This window comes from Geotrypetes seraphini, chromosome 7, assembly GCF_902459505.1.
Source record: "Geotrypetes seraphini chromosome 7, aGeoSer1.1, whole genome shotgun sequence".
Taxonomy (NCBI): Eukaryota; Metazoa; Chordata; class Amphibia; order Gymnophiona; family Dermophiidae; genus Geotrypetes; species Geotrypetes seraphini.
In genome coordinates this window covers 22,830,621-22,857,394 of record NC_047090.1, presented here as the reverse complement: position 1 = coordinate 22,857,394, position 26,774 = coordinate 22,830,621, and the positions used below count along the sequence as shown (strand labels likewise).

At 45.1% G+C, this 26,774-nt stretch overlaps 1 protein-coding gene across 1 annotated transcript; it reads left to right on the top strand.

Moving 5' to 3' along the window:
- The first annotated feature begins 5,586 nt into the window (after window positions 1–5,586).
- On the top strand, window positions 5,587–22,169 carry C7H12orf73 (chromosome 7 C12orf73 homolog). Its single transcript, XM_033952849.1, has 3 exons — window positions 5,587–5,953; window positions 14,528–14,667; window positions 21,800–22,169. Exons 1-3 carry the CDS (start codon window positions 5,929–5,931, stop codon window positions 21,890–21,892), a joined length of 258 nt encoding a protein of 85 aa, XP_033808740.1. The 5' UTR covers window positions 5,587–5,928; the 3' UTR covers window positions 21,893–22,169.
- The last annotated feature ends 4,605 nt before the right edge of the window (window positions 22,170–26,774 follow it).

Here is a 26,774-nt window from a genome sequence, read left to right as displayed (position 1 = left end):
CGCTTTTTAAAGTAGGCCCCCGCTGGATTCGGGCAGCCGGGCCCCCACCGGAACCAAAGAGGGTGCCGGCAAAGAGTCATTGTGCAGGACGGGAAGCGGGGGAACCGGCGGAGGGATTCCCTGCCCCCCGACGGGCCCCCCGAAAGGGCTGCATGCGCTGGAAAAACCGACCCCTGGAAAACCCTGGAGCCGGGAAAGAAGCAGCCCCACGCCCAGGGCGATACTTGCGAAACTCCCGCAAACGCCCCCGGGCAGTGCCACCCCGAGACGCAGGGCGGGCACGGGTCCTCAGGCAGACGAGAGCACCTCTTGAGTCCGTCAGAGTCTGAAGCAACTTATCTAATTCCTCCCCAAACAAAAAAGACCCCCGGAAGGGAAATTTAGTAAGCTTAGCTTAGCTTTGGACGCAGCATCTGCCGACCAAGCGCGCAGCCACAAAATACGCCGCGCGGCCACGCCAAAGGCCATAGACTTAGCCGAGATCCGCACCAAGTCATAAAGAGCATCTGAGAGGAACGAGGCAGCCATCTCAATCTTCGCCACCTCCTGATCCACCAAAGACCAGTCATCAGACTCCCGATCCAGGACACGCTCAGCCCACCGAAACACGGCGCGAGCGACCAGCCCCCCACAAATAGCCGCCTGGACCCCAAAGGCAGAGACCTGAAAATTGCTTAAGAATGTTCTCCAACTTGCGCTCCTCAGAACCGCAAGGCAACTTGCGCAAGGCAGAACCGCCCTCAACAGGCACGGTATGCCACTTAGAAATCGCCGAGACCACCGCGTCTACGACTGGCGATGCTAAAGTAGCCCGATCCCCCTCTGGGATGGGATACAAACGAGCCATGACGCGCGCCAAACGAAACGGCGCCTCCGGCGTTTTACACTGTTCCAGTATAATATCCCGAATATCCTGATGCATGGGAAAAGAGCAGGAAACGGTACGGATCCCCCGTAGCAGAGGGTCCCCCACACGCAGAGTCTCCGGTGGCGCATCCTCAAAACGCAACACCGAAGAAACCTGTTGAATCAGGTCCGGCAGCTCATCTCTCTGAAAAAGGCGCACCACGGACGCCTCTTCGCCGGAGGACGGGAAACCCGACAACCCGCCGCCAGCGGCCGTCCCCACGAGAGGGTCCTGGAAATCCTCAGAAGGTTCCAGGTCCTCATCCAGACCGACACGCTCCTCCGACCATAAATCCTCGTCCACGACACCCGCGGACGCTTGGACAAGGGAGGAGGAGGAGGGGACGCCACAACAGACGAGAGAGGCAAAGCCACAGGGAGCGCGGAGGAAACCCCACTCCCCGAAACCCCCTGAGCGCATCCGGGACCCCCAGCCGCCTGAAAATAGGCTCTGCACAAAGAAAAAAAGAAATCAGGGGAAAAACCCCCCCGAGGGTCCCAAGGGACTCCCTGCCACAGCAGGTGACCCAGCAGAAACCTGCCCCTGTTTTTCCAATACAGGGGGAAGGTCACCTGAGGTGGAAGACAAAATGGAGGGGCCAGACTGAGAAGATGGCGACTTTCCCGCCAAAAATGCTCCCTCCATAGCCTGTAGCGGCTGAGAAGCCTGAACAGTCCCAGCCACTAAAACAGGCAAGTCGGCATCAGCTGTCAAACATCAGTTGAGAGGGAATCCCCAACAACCCGACCGTCGGCGGCTCGGGGAATCCCTCCGTGGGCGGTTGGGGAAGACCGGGCTTCCCCACTGCTCCCAGCCGACTCGCGAGGCACCATCGGCGGGGAGCTCTGGGCGCCTGCAGCCGCTGCCGACAGAGCTCCTCCACCGCACCGGCCTGAACACCGCTTGCACAGGCCGGCCACGAGTGCCTCGCGCCTGGAGCACAATGAGCACTTTTTCCCTTTAGAAGTGCTCATTGCTCCATACGCGACCTAGCTATAAAAAAGTGCCGGTTAGATGAAAAAATACAGTAAAATACAGTTTTCTTAAAGGGAAACAACCCTCCAGACCAGCACTACCTCAGGATTTTTTTTTTTTACAGAACAGACTCCAAAGGCTCTCGAAGCAATATGCCTTGCTTGATTTAGGGGGCAAGGTTTACTGCTGAGGCTCCTCTAGAAAATGTGGGGAGGTGGAGGAAGTGGGGGGAGGGACCCCGCTCGAGACCCGCCGGGTTTGACACCCCCGAGGTCGGACGAACCCCCAAACAGGGCCCGCCCAAGCTCCGTCCGGCCAAAAACAGGGACTATAAACCCTCTAAACAAATTCCAACAGCCCTACCAAGGGAGATGGGTACAGATCACATCAACACCTGCTGGAGACTGAAAGAAGACTGAGGTAAATAGAGAAGGGAGTATATTATATACTGTCCCACAGTTTTGTTTTCAGTCTCCACCTGCTGGTCATGATTGGATATATACCCATTTGAAAAGATTAACCTCTACTGGTCTGGAGAGTGCTAAAGAATATAATTTTTTTTTTTTAAATCAGAATTAAGACAAGTAGACACTCCAAGAAACTAACAGTACATTTAAAACCACTGAAAATATATTTTCTTTCATTTCAATGTAGAATTAAACCATATAATTTTTTGCCAAAATATGCAGTCAAGGCATCTAGCATAGCTGAATTTAAAAGCTGTTTAGACAGTTACAGACTTTTCCTCCAGGAACATATTACTATTAGTCCATTTAAACTTGGGAAAGCCCTTGCTTATCTCTGGGTAGAAGCAATAAACAATATATAGATCTACCCTGTGGGATCCTGCTAAGTACCTGTGACTTGGATTAACTACTAGCAGACCCAGTATGGCACATCTTAGGTAAAAACACTGAAAAAAAGAGGTCACTGCTCCAAAATCCCTTATGTTTATAAAATCAAAAAATATATCTCAATAGAAATTCTATCTCATGCAATCCTCAAGACACCCTCTAGGGATCATTGGCAACATTTTGATATCACTCATCTCCTGTCGTGTTTTGAGCTTTGCTATCACAATTCACTTCTGAATGGCCATATACTCTACAAGCTAAGTTAATTGGGTGAAATGTGCAAGGCATGACATAGAAGGTATGTTAGATTACACAGTGTGTGCTAGACAGATGCCTCAGCCCCCTGGGAGAGGTGGTAATCAACTTTGATGCAGGCCTGGAACACCTGTTCATTCAAATTTTTTTTTTTAATTAATAATTTTATTGAACAGATCAACTTGAACATAAATCATAAGCAAACAGCTTGGTAAGTATACAACAATCTGACAAGTGCATGTGATTTCTTTAATGCACCCATCTTTCAATAAAGTTAAATCTATAATATACTTTCTATACCAGTGTCCCACAAACTTTCTCTAGCTGCAGCACACTAAAGGTAGTGGCCGTAGCTCGAGGCACCTGGAAGTGCACAGATATCATTGTGATGACATCATACGCATGCGTAACATCATCACGTCGATGTCTGCGTGTATGTGAAGGCCCTCCAGGCGGACCCTGAGATGCCAGTGGGGGGTGCCAGAAGGGAAGAGGGCCAGAGAGAAGGATAGGTGATGGTGCCAGCTGACTGTCTACAGGATGTGCCTCTCGCCACGAGAGGCATGTCCTGTAGGCAGTCAGTTGGCACTGGCGCCTCCTCCCCAGTGTACCGTGGCACACCTGTAATCTCAGGAGGCACACTAGTGTGCCTTGGCACACAGTTTGAGATACACTGTTCTATACCTTTCTATAAATCCCTTTCCCCTCTACCATCCCGTACCCCTCACCAGCAAGAAACAAATGATCATCCACCTCCAAAATCCCCTATTATACATAACATCTATATAATTGTTCCTTCTGCTCAAAGTATCTCCGGATCCTATCATAACAATGAGGCTATCGTGCCAGCCACTCAACTTTGCCAGAGCTAGCTTCAAATCTGGTCTGAATGTCTGTTTCCAGCTCATTTCTTTTTCTCTCTATTGCTCCTCTTTCATTATTATATATAATCTTATTTATTTCTCTCATGTTCAATATGTACCATATGTCTGTTTTCTAGCAAAGAAGTGTGGGGGGAGGGAGGTGAAGGGGGTTCTATGTTATGAGAGGAATATTGCAAGATATTATTATTACTGATGTTGGTAATTATTGTATTTAGGCCTGAAGAGCTCACTTTGTCTTACCCCATCTTTTACAAAACTGTGATAGCAGTTTCTAGCGCAGAGAGCCATGTTAGAAACTGCCATCGCAGTTTGTAAAAGGAGGCCTGTACTGTTATGTATATTTGTGATGCTCTCTAAAATAAAAACGTTAAAAAAAATTGAAGAAACCCAAATAAAAGATAAAAAATTCCTACCCTCAATTGTCTTTGTAGAGCCCAGGTATCCAAAGCCCTTCAAGAAAAAGTATCAAATACATTAAAATACAGTTTCCTTATTCCTAAGTAATGGTGCTAGTAAGCTGGACATCTTTCAAATGTGGTAGTGACTGGTTAGACTAAATGATGGGGCTTCTGCAAAATCTCAGAGAAATCAGATCTATGAGGATCTAAATACCGTTGTTCAGAGAATGAAATGACGAAAAAAAAATTTAATCTAAGGGACAGACTGGCATCTCTTCCTCGGATAACAGCATTGTTGGATTACCTGGAATGGATTGTTGATTGTTTTCTGGAATCTGTCAGAACTCTTCCTGCATACTGTTCATTCATGTTTTCCCATGCACAGAGATGAATCTGTCACTTGATGAAATGGAAATGGATAATATGGCTGCTCTTGCTAATATAAAACCTTAAAAATAATTAAAAATAGAACTTGCTGAATACAGTATATATACAAAACTCAAGCATTTCAAAACTTCACATTGAGCAATTGTAATATTCATCTTTAAACACATCAGGGCCAGGTTTTTATTTTGTGTATATACTCAAACAGCTGCCTTTCATTTTTCTTGAACTTCAGGAAAGTTATGTTAGCAAAATAAGCACATGTTTTCTATTATGTGCTTGCTCCTTCCTCACAATTACATCACATGTAAGGATGTCAGAACATGAATCATAGGACCAAGGATATGCTGTACAGCAGTGGTTCTCAACTTATGTCCCCCCCCCCCAAAAAAAAAAAAAATGTTTGCTATAACAAACTTCTGTGTCTACAAGCACCAGAGATCCAGAGTCAGCTACTTGAAATCTCCACAACTGGTCCCTATTTCTTCTTCTCAACTATCCCGAATAAAAATAGCTTGGATCTGAGTACCTGAATAAATTCATGTAAACCGTTCTGAGCTACCTGGGCAAACAGTATAGAAAAGTGAATAAATAAAATAAGCTAATAGATTTCTTATCCCTGCGAATCAGTAGCATCCAGTCTTGCTGCTGTTGGGGATTCTGCCCGGTACTTGTGATCTGGTTGGCCAGTAAAGGATGCAGGATGCTGAGCTAGCTGGACCTTTGGTCTGAGTGTTTATAAGCCTATGATCATTTCTTTCAAACTGCAGCATTAAATTCTTACATTTCCAAACTGCGCGGCACGAAATTTTCTGGTTCCAATAAACCGCATTTGCATCCCTGTGGAGAAACGGCGCACCCCCACTTCCGTTTAAAGACGGATCGGCGCATGCCCTCCCCCCTCCCTGGGTCTCTCTCTATATAGACGGATAACAGCGCATGCGCACTTTCTCAGCAAGACCGTTTGGAGTCGTGGTCGAGCCTGCCTCCTGTTTTTAAGACTTACCCGCCGGAGTTCTCGGCCTCCATATCACAGCGCTGCTACCGCTAACCTAAGGAGCAATAATTTACTGTTTAATTTTTTTTAGTTGGTATTTTTTTTTCTTTCTTTCTTATACACTAAACGACCCTCTTAACCCTAGCCACCAGCAGGCTTGCTACTAGAGCTGGTCACAAAACAGGCAACCGGAGGTAGAGCTTCCGCATCCTGTGCTGACGATGACGTCAAAAGAGCTCGCTTCACGGCTCAAGCCTTAAGCGCCCGACCTTACATGCGGAAGGGGAGGAGACGAAAAGGTTAGGTATGCAGTGAATTAATGCAGTAAATCAAAATAATACAACTAGGCTGTTCATTCGTTAGATTGCGTTTGTAAAGGTTCTGTAAAATAACGGGGGATTGTTTTTAATTAGAGCAAAGCTCAGGATGGGGATTGAGGAGTGAGGGTGGCGGATACACACAAGGTTAACGTTTGAAAAGGACTGGGGAGTTGGGTTACCACCATGCATCTTCCTTTTGGACTTATTCAGATACGTCTTCCAGATTTTTATTTGAATAAAGTTGGAATTAAGTATGATAACATCTATGAGGTGAAATGGATCGCAGGAATGGTGTCTCAGGGTGAGGAAGGATTTATACTTCTACTAAGAGTAGCCAGGATTCGCAAAAAAAAAACAACCCAAAAAACAAACCTAAAAAAAACAACCTCCAAAAGCGACGGTCTGCTAATGCAGCTGTTTTGATAGCGAATTGAAAAAAAGTGAGACATCTTCAAAAATTACACATGCAAACGAGGTCAGCGGACAGCAGCAAAGATTTGCTAAATTTGCCTGTCCCATCACAGAAAACATGTAAACAAACAAAAAAAAAGCCCCAAACACAACAGTGCGTGAAATGTTCAATTTCTCCCACTGCCAACCAACAACCCCCCCTCCTCCCAGCAGTGGGAGAGACACCAATTCTCTCCCGCTGCCACATGGCTGCACGTATCCCCTGCAGTGGGAGAGATACCCACTCTGTCCCTCTGCCAAGAAATGCCTGCCATGTGCCCCCCCTCCCTTGCAGCGGGAGAGATGCTTACTCTGTCCTACTGCCAAGTGACCCCCCCGCCATACAATGCTTCTGACGTCCCCTCCCCCTTACGTCTAAGTAGAAGACCTGAGGGACACGGATTCCTTCCTAGAGAGTTGCATGGGGACAGAAATCCCACCCATCCCTGCCCGTCCCTGTCAGGATCCTCTCTGTTCCCACCCATCCCCATCAGGATCCTCTCCATCCACACCCATTCCCGCAAGGAATTACCTACATCCTCGCCTGCCCCCATAAAAAGCAATTACTTCTGACAGGATCATCAATTCCACAGTTTCTTTTGTGTTTGCGCTGCTGTTTTCCTTGTGGAATCTCTGGTGGAACCCTTTTTTTGTTTTCTATTCAGGTAATTAACTTATAAACCCCCTCTTTTACTAAGGCTGACATGTCCATTATATTATATGGACGAACCCTGCTTCCAAAGCCTTCCATCCCCGTGGGAGTCCCATGGGCCAGAGGGGGGTCCCTGTGGAAGTCCTGTGGGTTAAGGGGGGAAATCCCACAATACCCGTTCCTGTGCAGACCTCTATTCCTTCCTCCTAGCTGGCCTGCGTCGTCCAAAATGGGCCTTCCCCTCCCCGGTGCATTTTGGGATAAACTGGGAAGGGGCCTCCACTTTTTAACTTCCTGATTCATATGTAGTTTTGAAATATCTAACACTTCTTCTTAAGTGATCCCCTCCTATTGTTTTTACCACTCCCCATTTACCGTCCTTTTTTTTAAATTTTACTTAGATGTATTTTAAATAACCTCTCCCTCTCCTACTATCCTTTCGTCTCATGTATGTTAATTTAAATTTGTCCAGTATTTTTAACATTTGATAAACTACCGTTTTATTTGCCTCCTTTAATTGTTTTTATAATTTTTTTTAGAATGTACATCGTCCACATGTATTTTTATAGACGGTATATAAAAAATAAAGAATCTTGATTGGCCCAAGTTGTTTAGAGTAGTCTTAAACATCTGTCTGTATCATCCTCTAGGGCAGTGGTTCTTGAACCTGTCCTGGGGACCACTAGCAAATTGGGTTGTGAGGATAACCCAAATGAATACGAGTATGCATGGGGAGTTGCATATAAGGGAGGTGAAAGGTATGCAAATCTTTCTCTTGCATATTCATTAGGGATATTCTGAAAGCCTGAAAAACACGCTAACTTTGGTGGCCCAAGAAGCTGTAGCAAAGGGAAAGCTTCTGGGGCTGCCTAAGGCCACTGCCTTACTTCACTCCTGTTGCCTTCATTCTGAAGAGTACAGTGCTAGAAAAAAAAAGGGTAAAAGAGTGCCAGATTCTGCAGGCTCTGTGGGCCATACCAGAGGTCTCGGAGGGCCACTATTGGCTTATGGGCCTAGCAATGAAGATGAAGGGCCTTAAACAACCTGGGCCAATCAGAGCCTTAGGCCCATCCCCAGGGAGGGGAAGGCCTGCCATTTTGAAGAGGTGGGCCTGGTGGCTGGAGGGAGTAGACACCCCTCAGGCCAGCCATCCTTAACAGGGGGAGGAGGTCGGGGGGGGGAGGGTTGTGGGGCAGTGGGAGGGAGTGGGCATCTCTCCCGCTGATGGGGGTTGGGGGGTGTTGCTTGGCGGCGGGAGGGAGTGGGCATCTCTCCCACTGCTGGAAAACTCCTGCTATGATTTTTCCTTCTAGATTTTTTCCTCTATTAAATGTTCGTCAAAACTCCCGTGCTTCACTTTGAATGGTATTGCTCTGTCGTATTCATCTATTAAGATCCTTGGAGTTACCTTAGATAATTCACTCTCATTTCATTCACACATCTCTAATGTTGTCTCTTCTTCATTCTTCAAAATTCATCAGCTTTGTTCTGTTCGGTCACTCCTAAGTCTCTCTTTGGATCCTCTTCTCTAAGGTGGATTACTGTAATTCTCTCTTAGTTAGACTTCCCCACTATCAACTCCGTCGCCTTCAGCTTGTACAAAACACTGTTCTTTATCTCTTATCGCCGCTCAAAATATGATCATATTACTCCCCTGTTCAAATCTGAACACATGCTCCCAATAGCTTACAGAATACCATACAAATATAATGTTCTCACCTTCCAGATTCAGTCTTCTGACCCCCCCTATTCGCCTATCCATTTCTTTCACCAACAGTTATTACCTGTGCTGTCTTTTTGACAGATGTTTCTCAAAATCAACCAGGACTCTAGTTTCTTAGTTATGGCTCCTACTCTGTGGAATTCCTACTACTGTACTTAGAGGGCCATAATTAAAAGAAATGTCTGATTTGGACATAGGGCACTAGTCACCCAAAGTCAGCACTGGTAAAATGTCCATTTTCAAAAAGTGCGTCTAAGCTATTACATTTTTCAAAAATCATCTGTCTGTACGTCCAGGTGTTTGATCATCCAGACTGCCACTGCATCTATCTTTATACCACATTCTCAACCAAAAATTTGTCCAAGTCCCAGCTGCCCAGAACAAGACCATTTGGACATGGGAGGGGCCAAACTTGTAATGGAATGGTCACCCAGATATGGCAACAGAGCAGTGGGGCACCTTATGGGGCACTGTTGTGAACGTCACAAAAAGAGTGTCACATAAACATCTCACCAGAACTCTCTTATAGGTTATGGTGAGCCCCCCCCAAAACTCACTATTACCCACCTGTCTACAGCCCTTATGGCTGCAGGTAGCACCTATATACAATACAGTAGAGTTTGGGTTTTTTTTGGTGGGTGCACATGTTCTGCCATAAATGTAGTGGTTAGAGTGGCTTATGGGCCTGGGTCCTCTTCTCTATGGTTCACTAACCCACACCCCCAGGCTATTTAAGAGACCTGTGTGCTGCTCTACTATGCTTTCCTATACTAGGTGCTGATGTTCTGGAGACAGGTCTGTATGTGGAAACAGTTATAAAAAATAAAATTGTGGAACATGTAGACAAACATGATTTAATGAGACAAAGTCAGCATGGGTTCAAGCGAGGGAGATCTTGCCTCACCAATTTGCTTGACTTCTTTGAAGATGTGAACAAACATGCGGATAAAAGTGAGCCGGTTGCTGTAGTGTATCTACATTTTCAGAAAGCTTTTGACAAAGTTCCTCATGAGAGGCTCCTGAGAAGATTAAAGAGTCATAGGATGGGTGGCAAAGTTCAGTTGTGGATTAGAAATTGGTTATCAGATAGAAAACAGAGGGTAGGGTTAAATGGTCATTTTTCTCAGTAGAGGAGAGTAAACAGTGGAGTGCCACAGCGATCTGTACTAGGACTGTTGCTATTTAACTTATTTATAAATGATCTGGAAATTGGAACAACGAGTGAGGTGATTAAATTTGCAGATGACACTAAACTGTTCAAAGTTGTTAAAACGCATGCAGATTGTGAAAAATTGCAGGCAGACTTTAGAAAATTGGAAGACTAAATTTCATCTGCCACTTGGAAACCCAATGTGGACAAGTGGAAAGTACTGTAATGCACATTGGGAAGAATAACCCAAATCACAGTTACTGGATGCTAGGGTCCACCTTGGGGGTTAGCACCCAAGAAAAGGATCTGGGTGTCATTGTAGACAACACGATGAAACCTTCTGCCTAATGTGCGGCAGCGGCCAAAAAAGCTAGGAATTATTAAAAAAAGGGATGGTCAACAAGACTAAATGTTATAATGCCTCTGTATTGATATAGCGGCACTAGTAAAGGTTCAAAGAAGAGCGACCAAAATGATAAAGGGGATGGAACTCCTCATATGAGGAAAGACTAAAAAGGTTAGGGCTCTTCAGCTTGGAAAAGAGACGGCTGAGAGGAGATATGATTGAAATCTACGAAATCCTGAGTGGAGTAGAATGGGTACAAGTGGAGACAAGGGAACACTCGAAGTTACAGGGAAGTACTTTTAAAACCAATAGGAGGAAATATTTTTTCCACTCAGAGAATAGTTAAGCTTTGGAACGTGTTGCCAGAGATGGTGGTAAGAGCAGATAGCGTAGCTGGTTTTAAGAAGGGTTTGGACAATTTCCTGGAAGAAAAGTCCATAGTCTGTTATTGAGAAAGACATGAAGCAAGCCACTGCTTGCCTTGGATCAGTAGCATGGAATGTTGCTACCCTTTGTAGGGGTGTGAGGGGTCTGAACAGTGGGGGAGCGTGTGTGGCTTTTTACTTTGTCTTTGCAGTGGTTACCTGGTCACTTTGGATGCCTTTTGGGCACTTATACCTGTATTTACATCGTTTAACTCACAATGTATAAGTCCTATCAAACATTCGATTATCCCTGCAGGATGACTACGTCTAGGCCGGCCCACATCCCGCCCTAACCACTCTTCTAAAAACACCCCTTTCATCTCTGGGTGCACAGCGGCATTCAGAGGCCTAAAATGTTCCAGGGTATGTCCAAAAAGCTGTTTTGATTATTGGCAGTTGGATGACTTGACTTTTAGATTGTCCAAGTGCTGAATTGGGTGGGTTTTAAGATGTATTTAAGTTTCGATTATGAGCCCCTTAAGGTCAGAAAAATCCCTTAAGAACTTTGTCACAGTTGAAAGTCTATTACTTCACAAAGGCATTTGATGCATCTTCCTTATAGACTAATGGTCTCAAACTCATGGCCCGGGGGCCACATGCGGCCCGCAAGGTACTCTTTTGCGGCCCACGGTCTGTACTAGTGCTGCCCGCTCTTTGCAGCATCCTCCGGCTTCCTGCTCTTATCTTCAGTTAATTACCACAGCCTGCAGATAGATTTGTTAATATCTTATTAAAGAAATCACAATTTTGCATGAGGTAAAACTCTATAGTTTATAAATCTCCCCCCCCCCCCAAGGCCTGCATGTTCCCCCTTCTTTGCAGTGTCCTTCAGCCTCCCCCCTGGCCTCCCAGTCTTAGTTTCAGCTAATTACCACAACCTGCAGAGAGGATCGCCGGAGCTGTAGCATTCCTTGCAGGCTTCCATCATCCTCAGCAGCACGTTCCCTCTGCTGCCATCCTGCCCCTGATATCAGAGGAGGGGCAGGACCGCGGCAGAGAGAACGTGCTGAAGAGGCCAATGGAAGCCTGCAAGGAATGCTACAGCACCGGCGATCCTCTCTGCAGCCTGTGGTAATTAGCTGAAACTGGGAGGCCAGGGGGGAGGCTGGAGGACACTGCAAAGAAGGGGGAACATGCAGGCCTTGGTGGGGGGGAGATTTATAAACTATAGAGTTTTACTTCATGCACAATTGTGATTTCTTTAATAAGATATTAACTATTTTTTTCTGCGGCCCTCCAAATACCTACAAATCCAAAATGTGGCCCTGCAGAGGGTTTGAGTTTGAGACCACTGTTATAGACTAACCTTTTCTAAGGTTAACACAAATACTTTCATCTTTTCCATTCCTTTTATCTTTCAATGTTTCCCTTTCTTTCCCTTATTGCATTGTAACCTTTCCCTCCCATGTCAATTCGTTTGTTTCCCTGTTATGCTCTTATTGCCCTGTTAGTCTTATTGTTATTTATTTTCACTAGTTTTTAATCCCTGTTTATATTATTGTAAACCACTTGGTTTAACATTTCCTGTTAATAATTGTGGTATATCAAATAAAAATAACTGTAATGGGGGGGGAGTGTGGGGGGGGGGTTGCTTGGCGGTGGGAGTGAGCATCTCTCCTGCTACTGGGGGGAGGGGGTTAGTGTTGGATGATTGTGCAACATAGCAGGAGAGAATAGGCATCTCTCCTGCCGATCTTCAATTTGGGGTTTATTTTATTTTTAATTTGCGTGGGGGGGTGGAGCTCTGAGCTGTCCAGCTGAGGCACCAATCAGAAAGTAAGGCAACGACAGCTCAGACCCGTCTGCAAATTTTGGCTGCATAACGAGGTTAGAGAATCACTCTGCAATTATAGAGAATCACTTGGAGTGATCGTTTTAATATTAATGACTTGTTGTACTACATAGGCATGACAGTTTCGGAGACTGCTGGAAAAGATCTCAGTAAGCCGTTTTGATAATCCACCGCTAAAATACATGCACGCTAAATCGTCTGGAACCAATTTAGCGAGTACGTTAAAAGTAGAGTTTAGTTTTGAGAATTTGCTCTTCAGTGTTTAAAATTACTTACCCCCCTCTTCTACAAAACTGCGCTAGCAGTTTCTAGTGCGGGGAGCCGGGCTGAATGGCCCGCGCTGCTCCCGACGCTCAGAGGAACTCAATGAGCATCGGGAGCAGCGTGGGCCATACAGCCCGGCTCTCTGTGCTCTCTCTGCGCTAAAAAATGCCAGCGTGGTTTTGTAGAAGAGGGGGGTTAGACTTATTAATAGAGGTGAGAATTGGGAAATAGGAAACATTAAAATTCGCAAGGTCCCTAATGAAATTGTTTGTTACACTTTTAGCTGTAATGGGTTTTCTGTGGACAGCAGAACAATGCAGACACCAAGTTTATTAATGTTGATATATAACATAGCAGAAATGTATTTGGTGTACATTAAAAATATAGTAATAGAAAAGAATGCCATAATAACAATAAGATAGAGAAGTATAAGGGAGTCCTGCTGGAATGATGAGTAATGGTAAGATGAATCTGTCTTGAAATAGGGACCAAAAAGGGTTCTGTTGAAAGGAACAAAGAATCTTTCCCAGGATGTAAGAATGAAGAAGGCAAGGCTAAAAGAAAGGAAGACCATTTGCCTGAATGCTATGAATAAGACACAATTTAAACTTTATCTTCTTCACAATTGTGATCCAGTACTCGGCTTTTAAAAGCAGGGTAGCCTAGTCCAGTGATCATGATCGGCTCTCCCCTCCCCAAGAGCAGTTTAACTGCCGTGTTCTGCACCAGTTGTAACCTTTTAACCTCAAGCAGATGGACACCAGGAAGAAAGGCATTGCACAGTTGGTTTTCGCTGGCTGATCAGGTGAAATGACCCTCTCAAACCTTTTGCAAAAAATTTTTTCAACCAGTTGAAATCAAGCAGCCTTCCCACCCAGCTGCCATCAACGTATGTCATATCTCAGTCCACACCAAGCGAAAACGGTCAGTCAAAGTACAGTGAAGGAATAAGCTTGTAGACAGAAGTTGAAAATTTGTTTCTGATGGAAATCTCTTCTTCCCCTCTTCCTTTTTTTTTTTCTTCAATAAGTTACATTGAGGGGACAGTGGGAGGGAATGGCCTACTGGTTAGAGCTACTGTCTCAGCACCCTGAAGTTGTGGGTTCAAGCTCAGCACTGCTCCTTGTGACCCTTGGCAAGTCACTTATCCCTCCATTGCCCCAGGTATGTTAGGTAGATTATGAGCCTACCGGGTCAGAGAGGGAAAAATGCTTGAGTATCTGAATGTAGATAGGCAGTATGTAAATAACTAATAAACTTGGAAAAGGTATCTGCAATATCCTGCTATCTATGGAGAACCCCAATTACAGGTAAGCAGCTACATTTTCTTCTTGGAGAGGCTAATGCAGCCACACTTGGTGACTCCCTAGGGTCGCGGGGTTCCTGCGGGATTGGATGCAATAAGCTTATTCAAATTTAGCGAGTCTTCGCTACTCTCTGCCAACCTCATTTACATGAACGTTTTTTGAAGAATAACTCGCTTTTTTTAAATTTTAACGTTTTTTTTTTTTTTTTTTTTTTTAGAATCTAGGCCTTTGTCTGCTCTCGGGTATCCACACTGTTGCAGATCTTCGTCAAGAGACTTGTCTTTATAATTCTTCTATAGTATTGTTCACATGTACCCACATTTATGGGATTTTTTAAATAGAAATCTCAGTAACAGTAAAGATGTCTGCATAAGGCCATTTTGAAAGACACTTTTGTGAGTTGGGTGATTAAGTACCATGCTTTTTCTTTCTTCTGGAATACAGGACAGCATAATCAGTGTCAGAATTTCGTCACAATGCCTGCTGGGGTATCTTGGCCAATGTATTTGAAAATGTTAACTGCAAGTGCTCTAGCTATGTTTGCAGGAGCACAAGTTGTGCACAACTATTACAAACCTGATCTTGTAAGTATTAAATATTGTATTATGAATAGCATAGAACCCTGACAATTTACACTACTGCCATGCATATTATTTGTGAACAATTTATTATTTCTATAGCACTGCATATTGTACATACATGAGATTGTAAGCCCTTCTGAGCAGAGACTAATTATAACAGACACAAAAGGGGAGTCAGAACATAGTGCTCATGTAGGGAATTAGAGGGGGGGGCTGATGAGGTGAAATCATGTATGATAAAGGGGAGTCTGAGCTTAGTGCTCATGAAGGGAATTAAGAGGGGGCTGGTGGTAGGGGACTATTGAGGGGATGACAGACAAATATTTCAGTAGGGTTAGGATTTAAAACGCAGCTTCAAATAATTGGGCGTTCAGTCTGGATTTGGATACTGCCAGCGACAGAGCCTGACATAATGAGCCAGGCAGGTTCCAGGCATTCAGCACAGCAAGGTAGAAGGATAAGGGTACCAACAGGAGGGACTTGTCTGATGAACAGAGTTTCCTTGGGGGTAAGGGTTACTGAGGAGCTGCAGAGTGAGTACAGTTGAAGGTCAGTAAGAAGAATTTGAATTGTTTGCAGATTCAGACAGGGAGCCAGTGAAACAACCTCAGGAGAGGAGTAATGTGGGTATAATGACCCTGGCGGAATACGAGGTGTGCAGCAGTGTTTGAACAGATTGAAGGGGAGAGATATGGCTTAGCGGAAGACCAGTGAGAAGCACATTGCAGTAATCCAGCTGAGAGGTTACTAAGCTTCCTAAGGTGATGTATAACATTATGGGATTTTTTTGTAGCTTACTTCAAATGTTGTGCTGAAGTATGACAATAAATAAAATAATATGTAGTTCACATTTAAATACCTCTTTCGTTAGTTGTATTTGTTTTTATTCTATAGTCAAATATATTTTATTGAGCTCAACAAGAATACAACTGTATAGAACAAATGCGAGAAAGGCAAGGCAAGCTCAAACTATATCTAATAACCCACAACATCAGACCCAGATACCCAACCCCCCAAACTGTCTCTCCCCCCTCCATCCCTGGTCCTCCTTCTAGTAATAATCCAGAATAAACATAGTAACATAGTAGATGACGGCGGATAAAGACCCGAATGGTCCATCCAGTCTGCCCAACCTGATTCAATTTAAAATTTTTTTATTTTTTTATTTTTTTTTCTTCTTAGCTATTTCTGGGCGAGAATCCAAAGCTTTACCCGGTACTATGCTTGGGTTCCAACTGCCGAAATCTCTGTTAAGACTTACTCCAGCCCATCTACACCCTCCCAGCCATTGAAGCCCTCCCCTGCCCATCCTCCACCAAACGGCCATACACAGACACAGACTGTGCAAGTCTGCCCAGTAACTGGCCTAGTTCAATATTTAATATTATTTTCTGATTCTAAATCTTCTGTGTTCATCCCACGCTTCTTTGAACTCAGTCACAGTTTTACTCTCCACCACCTCTCTCGGGAGCGCATTCCAGGCATCCACTACCCTCTCCGTAAAGTAGAATTTCCTAACATTGCCCCTGAATCTACCACCCCTCAACCTCAAATTATGTCCTCTGGTTTTACCATTTTCCTTTCTCTGGAAAAGATTTTGTTCTACGTTAATACCCTTTAAGTATTTGAACATCTGAATCATATCTCCCCTGTCTCTCCTTTCCTCTAGGGTATACATATTCAGGGCTTCCAGTCTCTCCTCATACGTCTTCTGGCGCAAGCCTCCTATCATTTTCGTCGCCCTCCTCTGGACCGCCTCAAGTCTTCTTACGTCTTTCGCCAGATACGGTCTCCAAAACTGAACACAATACTCCAAGTGGGGCCTCACCAATGACCTGTACAGGGGCATCAACACCTTCTTCCTTCTACTGACTACGCCTCTCTTTATACAGCCCAGCATCCTTCTGGCAGCAGCCACTGCCTTGTCACACTGTTTTTTCGCCTTTAGATCTTCGGACACTATCACCCCAAGGTCCCTCTCCCCGTCCGTGCATATCAGCTTCTCTCCTCCCAGCATATACGGTTCCTTCCTATTATTAATCCCCAAATGCATTACTCTGCATTTCTTTGCATTGAATTTTAGTTGCCAGGCATTAGACCATTCCTCTAACTTTTGCAGATCCTTTTTCATATTTTCCACTCCCTCTTCGGTGTCTACTCTGTTACAAATCTTGGTATCATCTGCAAAAAGGCACACTTTTCCTTCTAACCCTTCAACAATGTCACTTACATACATATTGAACAGGATTGGCCCCAGCACCGAACCCTGAGGGACTCCACTAGTCACCTTTCCTTCCTTTGAGCGACTTCCATTAACCACCACCCTCTGGCGTCTGTCCGACAGCCAGTTTCTGACCCAGTTCACCACTTTGGGTCCTAACTTCAGCCCTTCAAGTTTGTTCAACAGCCTCCTATGAGGAACTGTATCAAAGGCTTTGCTGAAATCCAAGTAAATTACATCTAGCATATGTCCTCGATCCAGCTCTCTGGTCACCCAATCAAAAAATTCAATCAGGTTCGTTTGGCACGATTTACCTTTTGTAAAGCCATGTTGCCTCGGATCCTGTAACCCATTAGATTCAAGAAAGTACACTATCCTTTCTTTCAGCAACACTTCCATTATTTTTCCAACAACTGAAGTGAGGCTCACCGGCCTGTAGTTTCCTGCTTCATCCCTGTGACCACTTTTATGAATAGGGACCACATCCGCTCTCCTCCAATCCCCAGGAATCACTCCCGTCTCCAGAGATTTGTTGAACAAGTCTTTAATAGGACTCGCCAGAACCTCTCTGAGCTCCCTTAGTATCCTGGGATGGATCCCGTCTGGTCCCATCGCTTTGTCCACCTTCAGTTTTTCAAGTTGCTCATAAACACCCTCCTCCGTGAACGGCACAGAATCTACTCCATTTTCTCGTGTAACTTTGCCAGACAATCTTGGTCCTTCTCCAGGATTTTCTTCTGTGAACACAGAACAGAAGTATTTGTTTAGCACATTTGCTTTCTCCTCATCACTCTCCACATATTTGTTCCCAGCATCTTTTAGCCTAGCAATTCCATTTTTTATCTTCCTCCTTTCACTAATATATCTGAAAAAATTTTTATCTCCCTTTTTTACATTTTTAGCCATTTGTTCTTCTGCCTGTGCCTTCGCCAAACGTATCTCTCTCTTGGCTTCTTTCAGTTTCACCCTGTAGTCCTTTCTGCTCTCCTCTTCTTGGGTTTTTTTATATTTCATGAACGCCAACTCTTTCGCCTTTATTTTCTCAGCCACTAGGTTGGAGAACCATATCGGCTTCCTTTTTCTCTTGTTTTATTGATTTTCTTCACATAAAGGTCCGTAGCCATTTTTATCGCTCCTTTCAGCTTAGACCACTGTCTTTCCACTTCTCTTATGTCCTCCCATCCTAACAGCTCTTTGTTCAGGTACTTTCCCATTGCATTAAAGTCCGAACGTTTGAAATCTAGGACTTTAAGTATCGTGCGGCCGCTCTCCACTTTAGCCGTTATATCAAACCAAACCGTTTGATGATCGCTACTACCCAGGTGAGCACCCACTCGAACATTAGAGATACTCTCTCCATTTGTGAGGACCAGATCCAATATCACTTTTTCCCTTGTGGGTTCCGTCACCATTTGTCTGAGCAGAGCTTCTTGAAAGGCATCCACAATCTCCCTACTTCTTTCCGATTTCGCAGACGGAACATTCCAGTCCGCATCCGGCAGGTTGAAATCTCCCAACAGCAGAACCTCCTCTTTCCTTCCAAACTTTTGGATATCCACAATCAGATCCTTATCAATTTGCTGCGATTGAGTCGGAGGTCTGTAGACTACACCCACGTAGATAGAAGTTCCATCTTCTCTTTTCAGAGCAATCCATATCGCTTCTTCCTCTCCCCAGGTCCCTTGCATTTCAGTCGCTTGGATATTGATCTTTACATAGAGAGCTACTCCTCCACCTTTATGACCATCTCTGTCCTTCCTAAAAAGATTATATCCCGGTATGTTTGCATCCCATCCATGTGATTCACTGAACCATGTCTCTGTGATAGCAACAATATCTAGATCTGCCTCTAATATCAGGGCTTGCAGATCATGAACTTTGTTGCTTAGAATGCGAGCATTTGTGGTCATCGCTTTCCAGCTATTTTTCAGCGATAATCTCCTTTTTCGTATGGATTTTTGTGTCGTTTCACTTTCCGTTGCAATACTAAGAAATGAGTTGCTGTTATTGCTTATGTTGCAGCCTTTACTACTATCACATCTTTTCTTTTGCCGGGGGTGGTCTCTATAATTGTCCTTCATACATACACCACCCCCACCTTCTAGTTTAAATGCCTAGAAAAATATTGTCTAAATTTCTCTGCAAGGATACAAAGTACAAAGGTATACAAACAGGAGCAGAATAATGGTAAAACAATATATCAGCAATTAAGTAAACAGCTATGAGCCACTGGAGTCATAGTAGTCCTAAAGAGTTCCCAGGTACGTTGAAAAAAGCGCCCTGAGAGGGAAGAAAAATCTCGAACATCCCGACGTTCCCACATCAGGAGCGTAATCATCCGGCGCCTCTCCATCAAGCCATTTAAGTAAGATACATTTTAAGGCAATAAGAACTGTCCACTTGAGGAAGGCAGCTGCCCCCGGTTTCCGGGGGGAGAAATGGTGTATATTGTCAAATAATAACACAGGAGAACGTATAATGGTAATGGACCAAATGCGCTCCACAAAGAGAAATACAGCATCCCAAAAAGAGCAAATAGTGGGGCAGGCCAGAACATATGTCTCAGGCCCGCCTCAGGGGCTTGACAGCGAAGACAGCGGACTCACGAAATCTGGAGAGATAAGCTCTCTTAAAGGATTAACTTGTAATGTTGTTCCCAAAAGGTAGTATATTTACAATAAGCAGGTAATCTGCGTACAGCATGTAAAATCACATCATCAGCTAAGTCCACAGCAAGGTCACAAGCCCAAGCTTCTTGAAATCTAATATGATCAAGCAAAGGGGATTCATCCTTCAGATGACAATGATGAAATTTAAGGGAAACAGGAAGCTAAGAACCAATTGTGAAGGCTGTGGATAACAACTCTTGACAAGAAGTCGTTAAGGAGCCACGGGGTAGAGAATTAAGGTAATGGTGACTTTGCTTATAAGCAAAATAATCAGCGGACGGAAGGTCAAAGTCCTCCCTCTCTTGAGCAAAGGGCCGGACCTTCCTGTTTTTATTCTATTACATAGCTATGTGTTTCTTTTTTGTAGCTAATTAACCATAAGCTTACCATCAAAAATATGCAAGTCCTGTCGACTGTTTGCTTTTTTGTTGCCCTATGATTGTAGAATAGAAGGCTGATTTACCAAGGTGTAAAATGATTTCTAAATTACATCTAAGTATGGAATAATGTCATATAGTACACATAGAAAAATCACAGATCTATATACTGTATATAAATAAAAAACTCAAATAAAATACTTAACAGTATGGACCCCTATGATAAGACAACTAACAGCTAAAATCTCGAGCTTGATTTAAAAAAAATAAAAATGGGGGGGGGGGGAGGGGTGGGTGGTTAACTATTAATGTTTTTAAGTAATTGAATCATGTATTCCTAACTAGAAAAGGAACAATTGGTCAATATGACAGGTCAGCCTTTCCTGGCAGTTTAAAGTCTTGCCTCAATTAGAAACATGAAGGCAAATAAAGACCAACAACATATCTACTCAGAAAATTTTAGAATTAATCTTGATGTGTACAAAGCTAGTACAAGATCCATTTCAAAGGGAAAATAAAAGTAAGTCTACCATTTAATAATCTCGCATGTTTGACATAGTGAAAACAAAAAATTCAGACGTAGGGCTCTAGACGCCCAAAGTTGGCAGTGGGAAAATGTCCATTCTCGAAAAATACATCTAAAATATATATATTTTTGAGGATTGTCTATCTGGACATCCAGACTATTGTTCGTCCAGACCGCTAGGTGATCTGTCTTTATACCACATTCTCGACCAAAATTTCAAGTCCCAAATGCCCAGAATAAGGCCTTTGGGCCAGCATTGTGATGAACAGTGGGGCATCTTACAGGACACTGGTGTGAACTTCACAAAAAGAGTGCCACATAAATATTTATTTATTTATTTGGATTTTTATCCCGTCCTCCCAGTAGCTCAGAACGGTCTACAAATGAACATACATAGTGGAGAGTAACTAGACATATAAGTAATACAACAGGTTTAGTGATTGGACTTATAGATTTTGGAGAGAATTAAATACAGGGAGAGTATAGCAGAAAGAGAGAAGGGGGAAATACAGTAGTTTAGTTTAAGGAAAGTTATATGCGTTTAGGTACAATTTGTTAGTGGAGAGAGTAAGAGAGGATTATACTGGAGTTTGGGGAGGTGATAGGAGAGTGGAGGGGTGGGGCGTAAGGGGGGGAGTTCTCACCAGAACTCCCTTATAGGTTATGGTGAGCCCCCTCCCAACCCACTATACCTACCAGTCTACAACCCCAATAGCCCTTATACTGCAGGTGCCACCTATATGACAGTACAGTAGGGTTTTGGTGGGCACACATGTTCCACTCACATGTAGTGGTTAGAGTGGCTTATGGGCCTAGGTCCTCCTCTCTATGGTTCACTAGCTCACCCCCAGGTTATTTGAGACCTGTGTGTAGGCTTTCCTATACTAGGTACTGATGTTCTGTAGATGTAAGTTTTTATTCCAATCTGAGTGGGAGGGGGGGGGGGTTAGTGAACCCTGGGTGAGTGTGTAGGGGTCTTTACTTTCTCTCTGCAGTGATTGTCTTGTCACTTTGGATACTTTTGGGGCACTTAGACCTATTTTTATATCATATAAGTTCTGTCCAGGAAGTCTAGTAAAACATTCAATTATCCCTGTAAGACGTCTACATCTAAGTCAGCCCATATCCTGCCCCAACCACTCCTCCAACTATGCCCCTTTCAACTCTGGGTCCCTGGATACATCCAAAAAATAGGTTTGATTATTGGCACTTGGACAACCTTTTTAGGTCATCCAAGTGCAGACTTAGGCGGGTTTTTAGAAGTTTTGATTATGAGCTCCATAATCTCTCATGTTTGATATAATGAAAACCAATATCCCTAATTTTTTTTATTTCTTTGTAGAGTGTGCCTGAAATTCCTCCCAAGCCCGGGGACCTCAGAACTGAATTGTTGGGCTTAAAACGAAGAGATAGTGAAGCTCAGAATTCACAGTAGCAATCAGCAGTTGGTACAGTAACGGTATCAGATTTGTCATACTAGAAAAGATGACTGGAACATGTTTAGAAAAATCACTTAAAGTTTCTGGCATAGAACCCACTGTCAATTATGTTATAAATTGTTTTTCATATTATGCATTGCACTATTTTTACAAAATCATGATTTGTTACTGTATACTACAAAAAGAAATTGGGTTTGAAATATATTAATAGAGATTTTAAAAAGGTAAAATTGTAATGTTTTTGAACTGATAAATTCCACTTGTTTCTTTATACTTTCAGCTTATATGGAACATCATCTCCATTTTTAAAAAGGCAGGGACAATAACTGACATAACTTGAATTCATAATTGCCCCAACCAAGCAGAATTGCTTACCTGTAATGGGGATTCTCTGTTTATAACAGGGGAATGCAACCTCACTTCATGGTGATGTCATTGATGGAGACTATGTGCTGGAGCTCTTTTCTAGATCTAGAGATCCCTCCCCCCCAGCAGCAGGAGATATGCCTACTCCTTCCAGCAGCCAAGCAACTCCCCCCACCAGACAGCAGAAGAGATTCTCACTGACCCCCCCTTCCCCCAAGTAACATCCCCCCGCCAGCGGGTGAGATGCCCACTGCTCCCTCCCTCCTGCTGCCGCCCCCAACCCCTCTTACCTTGTATATGAAGGCCAGTTGGAGGGATGTATCTTACCTCTGGTCAGCAGGTCTGCCTCTTCAAAATGGCGGGCTTTCCTCTCCCCGATTCATCCTGGGATGTGCCTGATTGACCCAGGTTGCTTAAGGCCCCTCCTATGGAGAAAGTAAAGTTGCTTACCTGTAACAGGTTCTCCGTAAAGAGCAAAGGAATGCAGTCACACGTGTTGATGAAGTCCTCAGACTGAGCCTGTGTGTTGGTACTCTCCCCTAGTAATAGTAAGCTTTTAGGCTTACTGAGCATGTGCAAGGACTCCCACCCTCAGTGGCTTCTCTTGATAATCAGTTTGTTCTCTAGCTGAAAAATATATATACAGTGGTGCCTCACACAACGAACTTAATTCGTTCCAGGAGCAAGTTTGTTATGCGAAAAGTTCGTTATGTGAAACGCATTTTCCCATAACAATACATGTTAAAAAAAATAATTCGTTCTGTAGCATAAAATATGCTAAGATGACATAAAAAAAGATAAATTTATCTTGTTAGAGCTGTTAGCATGATATAGAGGGGATATATGTGAAGGGGAGGGGAGACAGGGGTTTTGTTGATCCTTGCTGTGTATTATAATCACCCCCCACATACTCCCCAGTACCTTTTTTAATTCCTCCCATCTTTCCCAGCCAGTGGCGTACAGGCCAGAAGCGCAGAGATCATGAGCAATTCATCTGCACGCCTGTGTGGGCCCATGCCGATCTCCGAATGGCTGCAGTTAGTTCTTGTGAGTCCCGCGAGAGCTGGCTGCAGTTAGTTCTTGTGAGTCCCGCAAGAGCTGACTGCAGCCATTCAGAGATCAGCGCAGGCCCAGGCAGTAGCACAGAAGGCTTGCTCTTGATCTCTGTCTGCGCTTCTGGCTGGGAAATTTGCTAGACCACCAGTTCGAGTGAGCGGGTGAGATTAAAGTTGCAGCAGTGGTGGCTTTTTTAAAAAAATATGTGGCGGTGGGGGGAGGTTTAAAAATATGCGGTGGCGGCAGAGGCTTAAAAATATGCAGCAGCGGCGGCAGGGGGGTTTAAAATATGTAGCGCCACTGCACAGGGAGCCAGGCGGAGAGAGGGCAGTTAAGCGATGCAGCTCGGGCGACTTCGTTGTGTGAAACAAAGTTCGTTGTGGGAAGCAAGACCTGAAGTTCGTTGTGCGCAGCGTTCGCTGTGCGAGGCGTCCGTTATGCGAGGCACCACTGTATATATTTCTGTTGCTTGCTAGACCGGTACAGTTCTTCACTGATAGGTAATACCTCACTATGACCAGCAGGTGGAGACTGAGACCAAACCTTTGGTTGTAGTATATTAGCTGAGGCTCCCCCTTCTAACCCAGTCTTCTCAGTCTCTAAGCAGGTGTGAGAGGTAAAAGATTTTAAGGCTGTCCATTAGGGCTGTTGATTTTTGCTTAGATTTCCCCTTTTCTTGCTGGATGGAGCTTGGATGGATCCTGTTTGGGGATCCGTCTGATCTCAGGGGTGTCAAACCCAGTGGTGTCATGCTGGATCCCGCCGTCCCTGCCCCCCACGTTCTTGTAGAGGTGCCTCAGATGGCAGCCTGGACACTGATACCAGTCAGATCACCGGCTTTGAGAGCCAGTGGAATCTGTCCGAGTTTAAAAAAAAACAACAAATCCTGAGGCTGTGCCGGTCTAAAGGGCTCTTTTCCCTTTGAATTTGCTGTCTGTACTATTTTTCTCATCTAACTGGCACTTATTTTACAGCTAGGTAGCGTTTTAACACTTTGCAAAGTGCTCCAGATGCAAGGCACTTGTGGCCGGCCTGTATAAGCGTTGTACATGCTGGAGCAATGGGGGGATCCTCGTTGGCTTTGGGTGCCGGTGGCCATGGAATCCCGCTACAAGTGCCTCATGAGTCGGCAGCTGATTGCGGGGAAGACCGGGCTTCCCCTAACGCCCACGAAGGTGGTTTCCCAGCTGCCAATGATCAGGGTAGAAAAGATTTCTTTACCACCGAAGCACCGGGGGCCTCCCTTACCGCTGCTGCTGGCTTGCCTGCTTTAGCGGCTGAGACGGTTCATGCTTCCCAGACACTACAGGCCTCTGGAGCTCCGATTTTGGCAGTTTCAGCTCCATTTTAGACAGGAAGCACCTCCATTTTTCTGTAGCCTCAGGTGACCTTCCCCCTGTGTTGGAAAGACAGGGGCAGGTTTCAGCTGGGTCCCCTGCTGTGTCAGAGTCCCTTGGGGCCCCCAGGGTTTTTCCCTCCCCAGAATTTGTGTTAGCCCTTTGTAAGGCTTATTTGCATGCGGCTGGAGGTCCTGCTTCTGCCTGGGGGGGGGGGGAGGAGGGTGTGTCCTCGATGTCCTCTGCGGTTTGGCCCCAGACAGCGCCGGTTTTGTCCCGCACTACTCTTCTCTCATACAAGTGGCTGCTGGTCTCTTGGAACAAGGATTTTTTCAGGAGCATGAGTTGATAGATGAGGACCTGCACCTTTGGGGTGAACACCACAATCCTCTTGGGGGACCGGATGCCGTCATCAACGGTTTTGCGCTTCCACCGGTTGGCAAGGATGAGTCTGTAGTGCGCAATTTTCATCGGGATGAGCTTCATGAGCTTATTCTTCTGGTATCCTCAGTGCTGCGGTTAAAGGACACTGTGGTGGACCCCATGCTTCAGGGGATCCGTTCTGTTTCCCGCTCTTTCTCTATGCATCAGGATATTCGGGATATTGTGCTCGCTCAGTGGCAGATGCCGGAAGCTCCTTTTCGCTTTCTTTGGCCCCCTGGAGGGGGATCGGAACACTTTGAAGTCACCAGTGGTGGACGCGGTGGTCTCAGCTATCGCAAAGCGGCATACTGTGCCTGTTGAGGGCAGCTCTGCTTTGAGGGACCCTGAAGATCATAAATTGGAGTCTCTCCTTAAGCAGTTTTGATGTTTTTGCCGTGGCAGCGCAGGTGGCAATGTGTGGTGGGCTGGTTGCTCGGGCTTGTTTTCATTGGGCCAAGCGTATCCTTGACCATGAGTCTGATAACTGGGACTTAGTTGAGCAGGAAGTTGCCAAAATTGAGATGGGTGCTTCTTTTCTCTCAGATGCCATGTATGACCTCTTGCAAGTTTCTGCCAAGTCTATGGCTATCGGAGTGGCTGCATGTCACACCTTGTGACTTCAGGCATAGTCGGCTTTTAGGGGGTGTTTCTTGTTTGGAGAGGATTTGGATAAGTTGGTCCAGACATTAACTGACTCTAAGGTGCCTCGCTTGCCTGAAGATAGGGCTAGGCCACTGGCACGGGGTGGCTCGGCTCTGGGCACGGGCGTGATTTCCACCGGCTCCACCCTGAGTGAGGGGCCACTTCCTTTCTGGCCTTTGGGGTCTCCTGGGGCTGTTTCAGCACATGCAGTCCTATCGGGGGGCCCACCGGGGAGCTGGGAATTCCTCTGCTAGTTCCCCCATGGCCCGTCTTGCCCAATGACTCCCTGCCAATACCCTCTCTGCGCAAGTTCTATTCAAAGTGGGCAGAGATCACATCCGATCAGTGGGTTCTGGAAATGATTCGGGACAATTATGCTCTAGAGTTTCTCACTTCTCAGGTGGCATGGAAGAAGCAGGCCTTTCACCAGACCCTACAAAGATTGCTAGATCTCACAGCAGTGGTTCCAATGCCCCCTCAGGAGTGTTGCACTGGCAGGTACTCGATTTACTTTGTGGTGCCCAAGAACGAGGGGACCTTTCAGCCCATCTTAGATTTGAAAGGGGTCAACAGGGCTCTCAAAGTTCCATCTTTTTGCATGGCGATTCTGCAAACTGTCATTATCCCAGGACAAGCAGGCAGGTATTCTCACTAGTGGGTGATGTCATCCAACAGAGCCCCGATACGGACGTCTCACAAGCATGTCTTGCTTGAAGAAACTTTTAGAAGTTTCGAGATGCCCGTACCGTGCATGCGCCAGTGCCTTCCCGCCCGATGGTCTGGGCGTGTCTCCTCAGTTCATTTTCTTCCGCGGAGCTGAGAAGTTCAACTTCAATTCTGCGCCCATTGAATCTGTTTTTTTGCCTTCTAATTCCGCGGGTTGGGTTCTTTTGGGCTCTCCCGTGTGTTTGTTTCTTTCTTTGATTTCTTTTATAAAAAAAAAAAAAAATTTTCCTTCCGACATCGGGTCGGCTGCGTGGCTTAGGCCCCGCGCCTTCGACCTTGCGGCAGAACTTTTTCGGCCTATGTCCCGGCCGATCACCGGTTTTAAAAA

Coding starts and splice junctions, on each gene's coding strand:
- C7H12orf73 (XM_033952849.1), top strand. CDS start 5,929: ATGCGGAAGGGGAGGAGACGAAAAG. Junction 5,954..14,527: donor GAAGGGGAGGAGACGAAAAG/GTTAGGTATGCA, acceptor TCTGGAATACAG/GACAGCATAATCAGTGTCAG. Junction 14,668..21,799: donor ACTATTACAAACCTGATCTT/GTAAGTATTAAA, acceptor ATTTCTTTGTAG/AGTGTGCCTGAAATTCCTCC.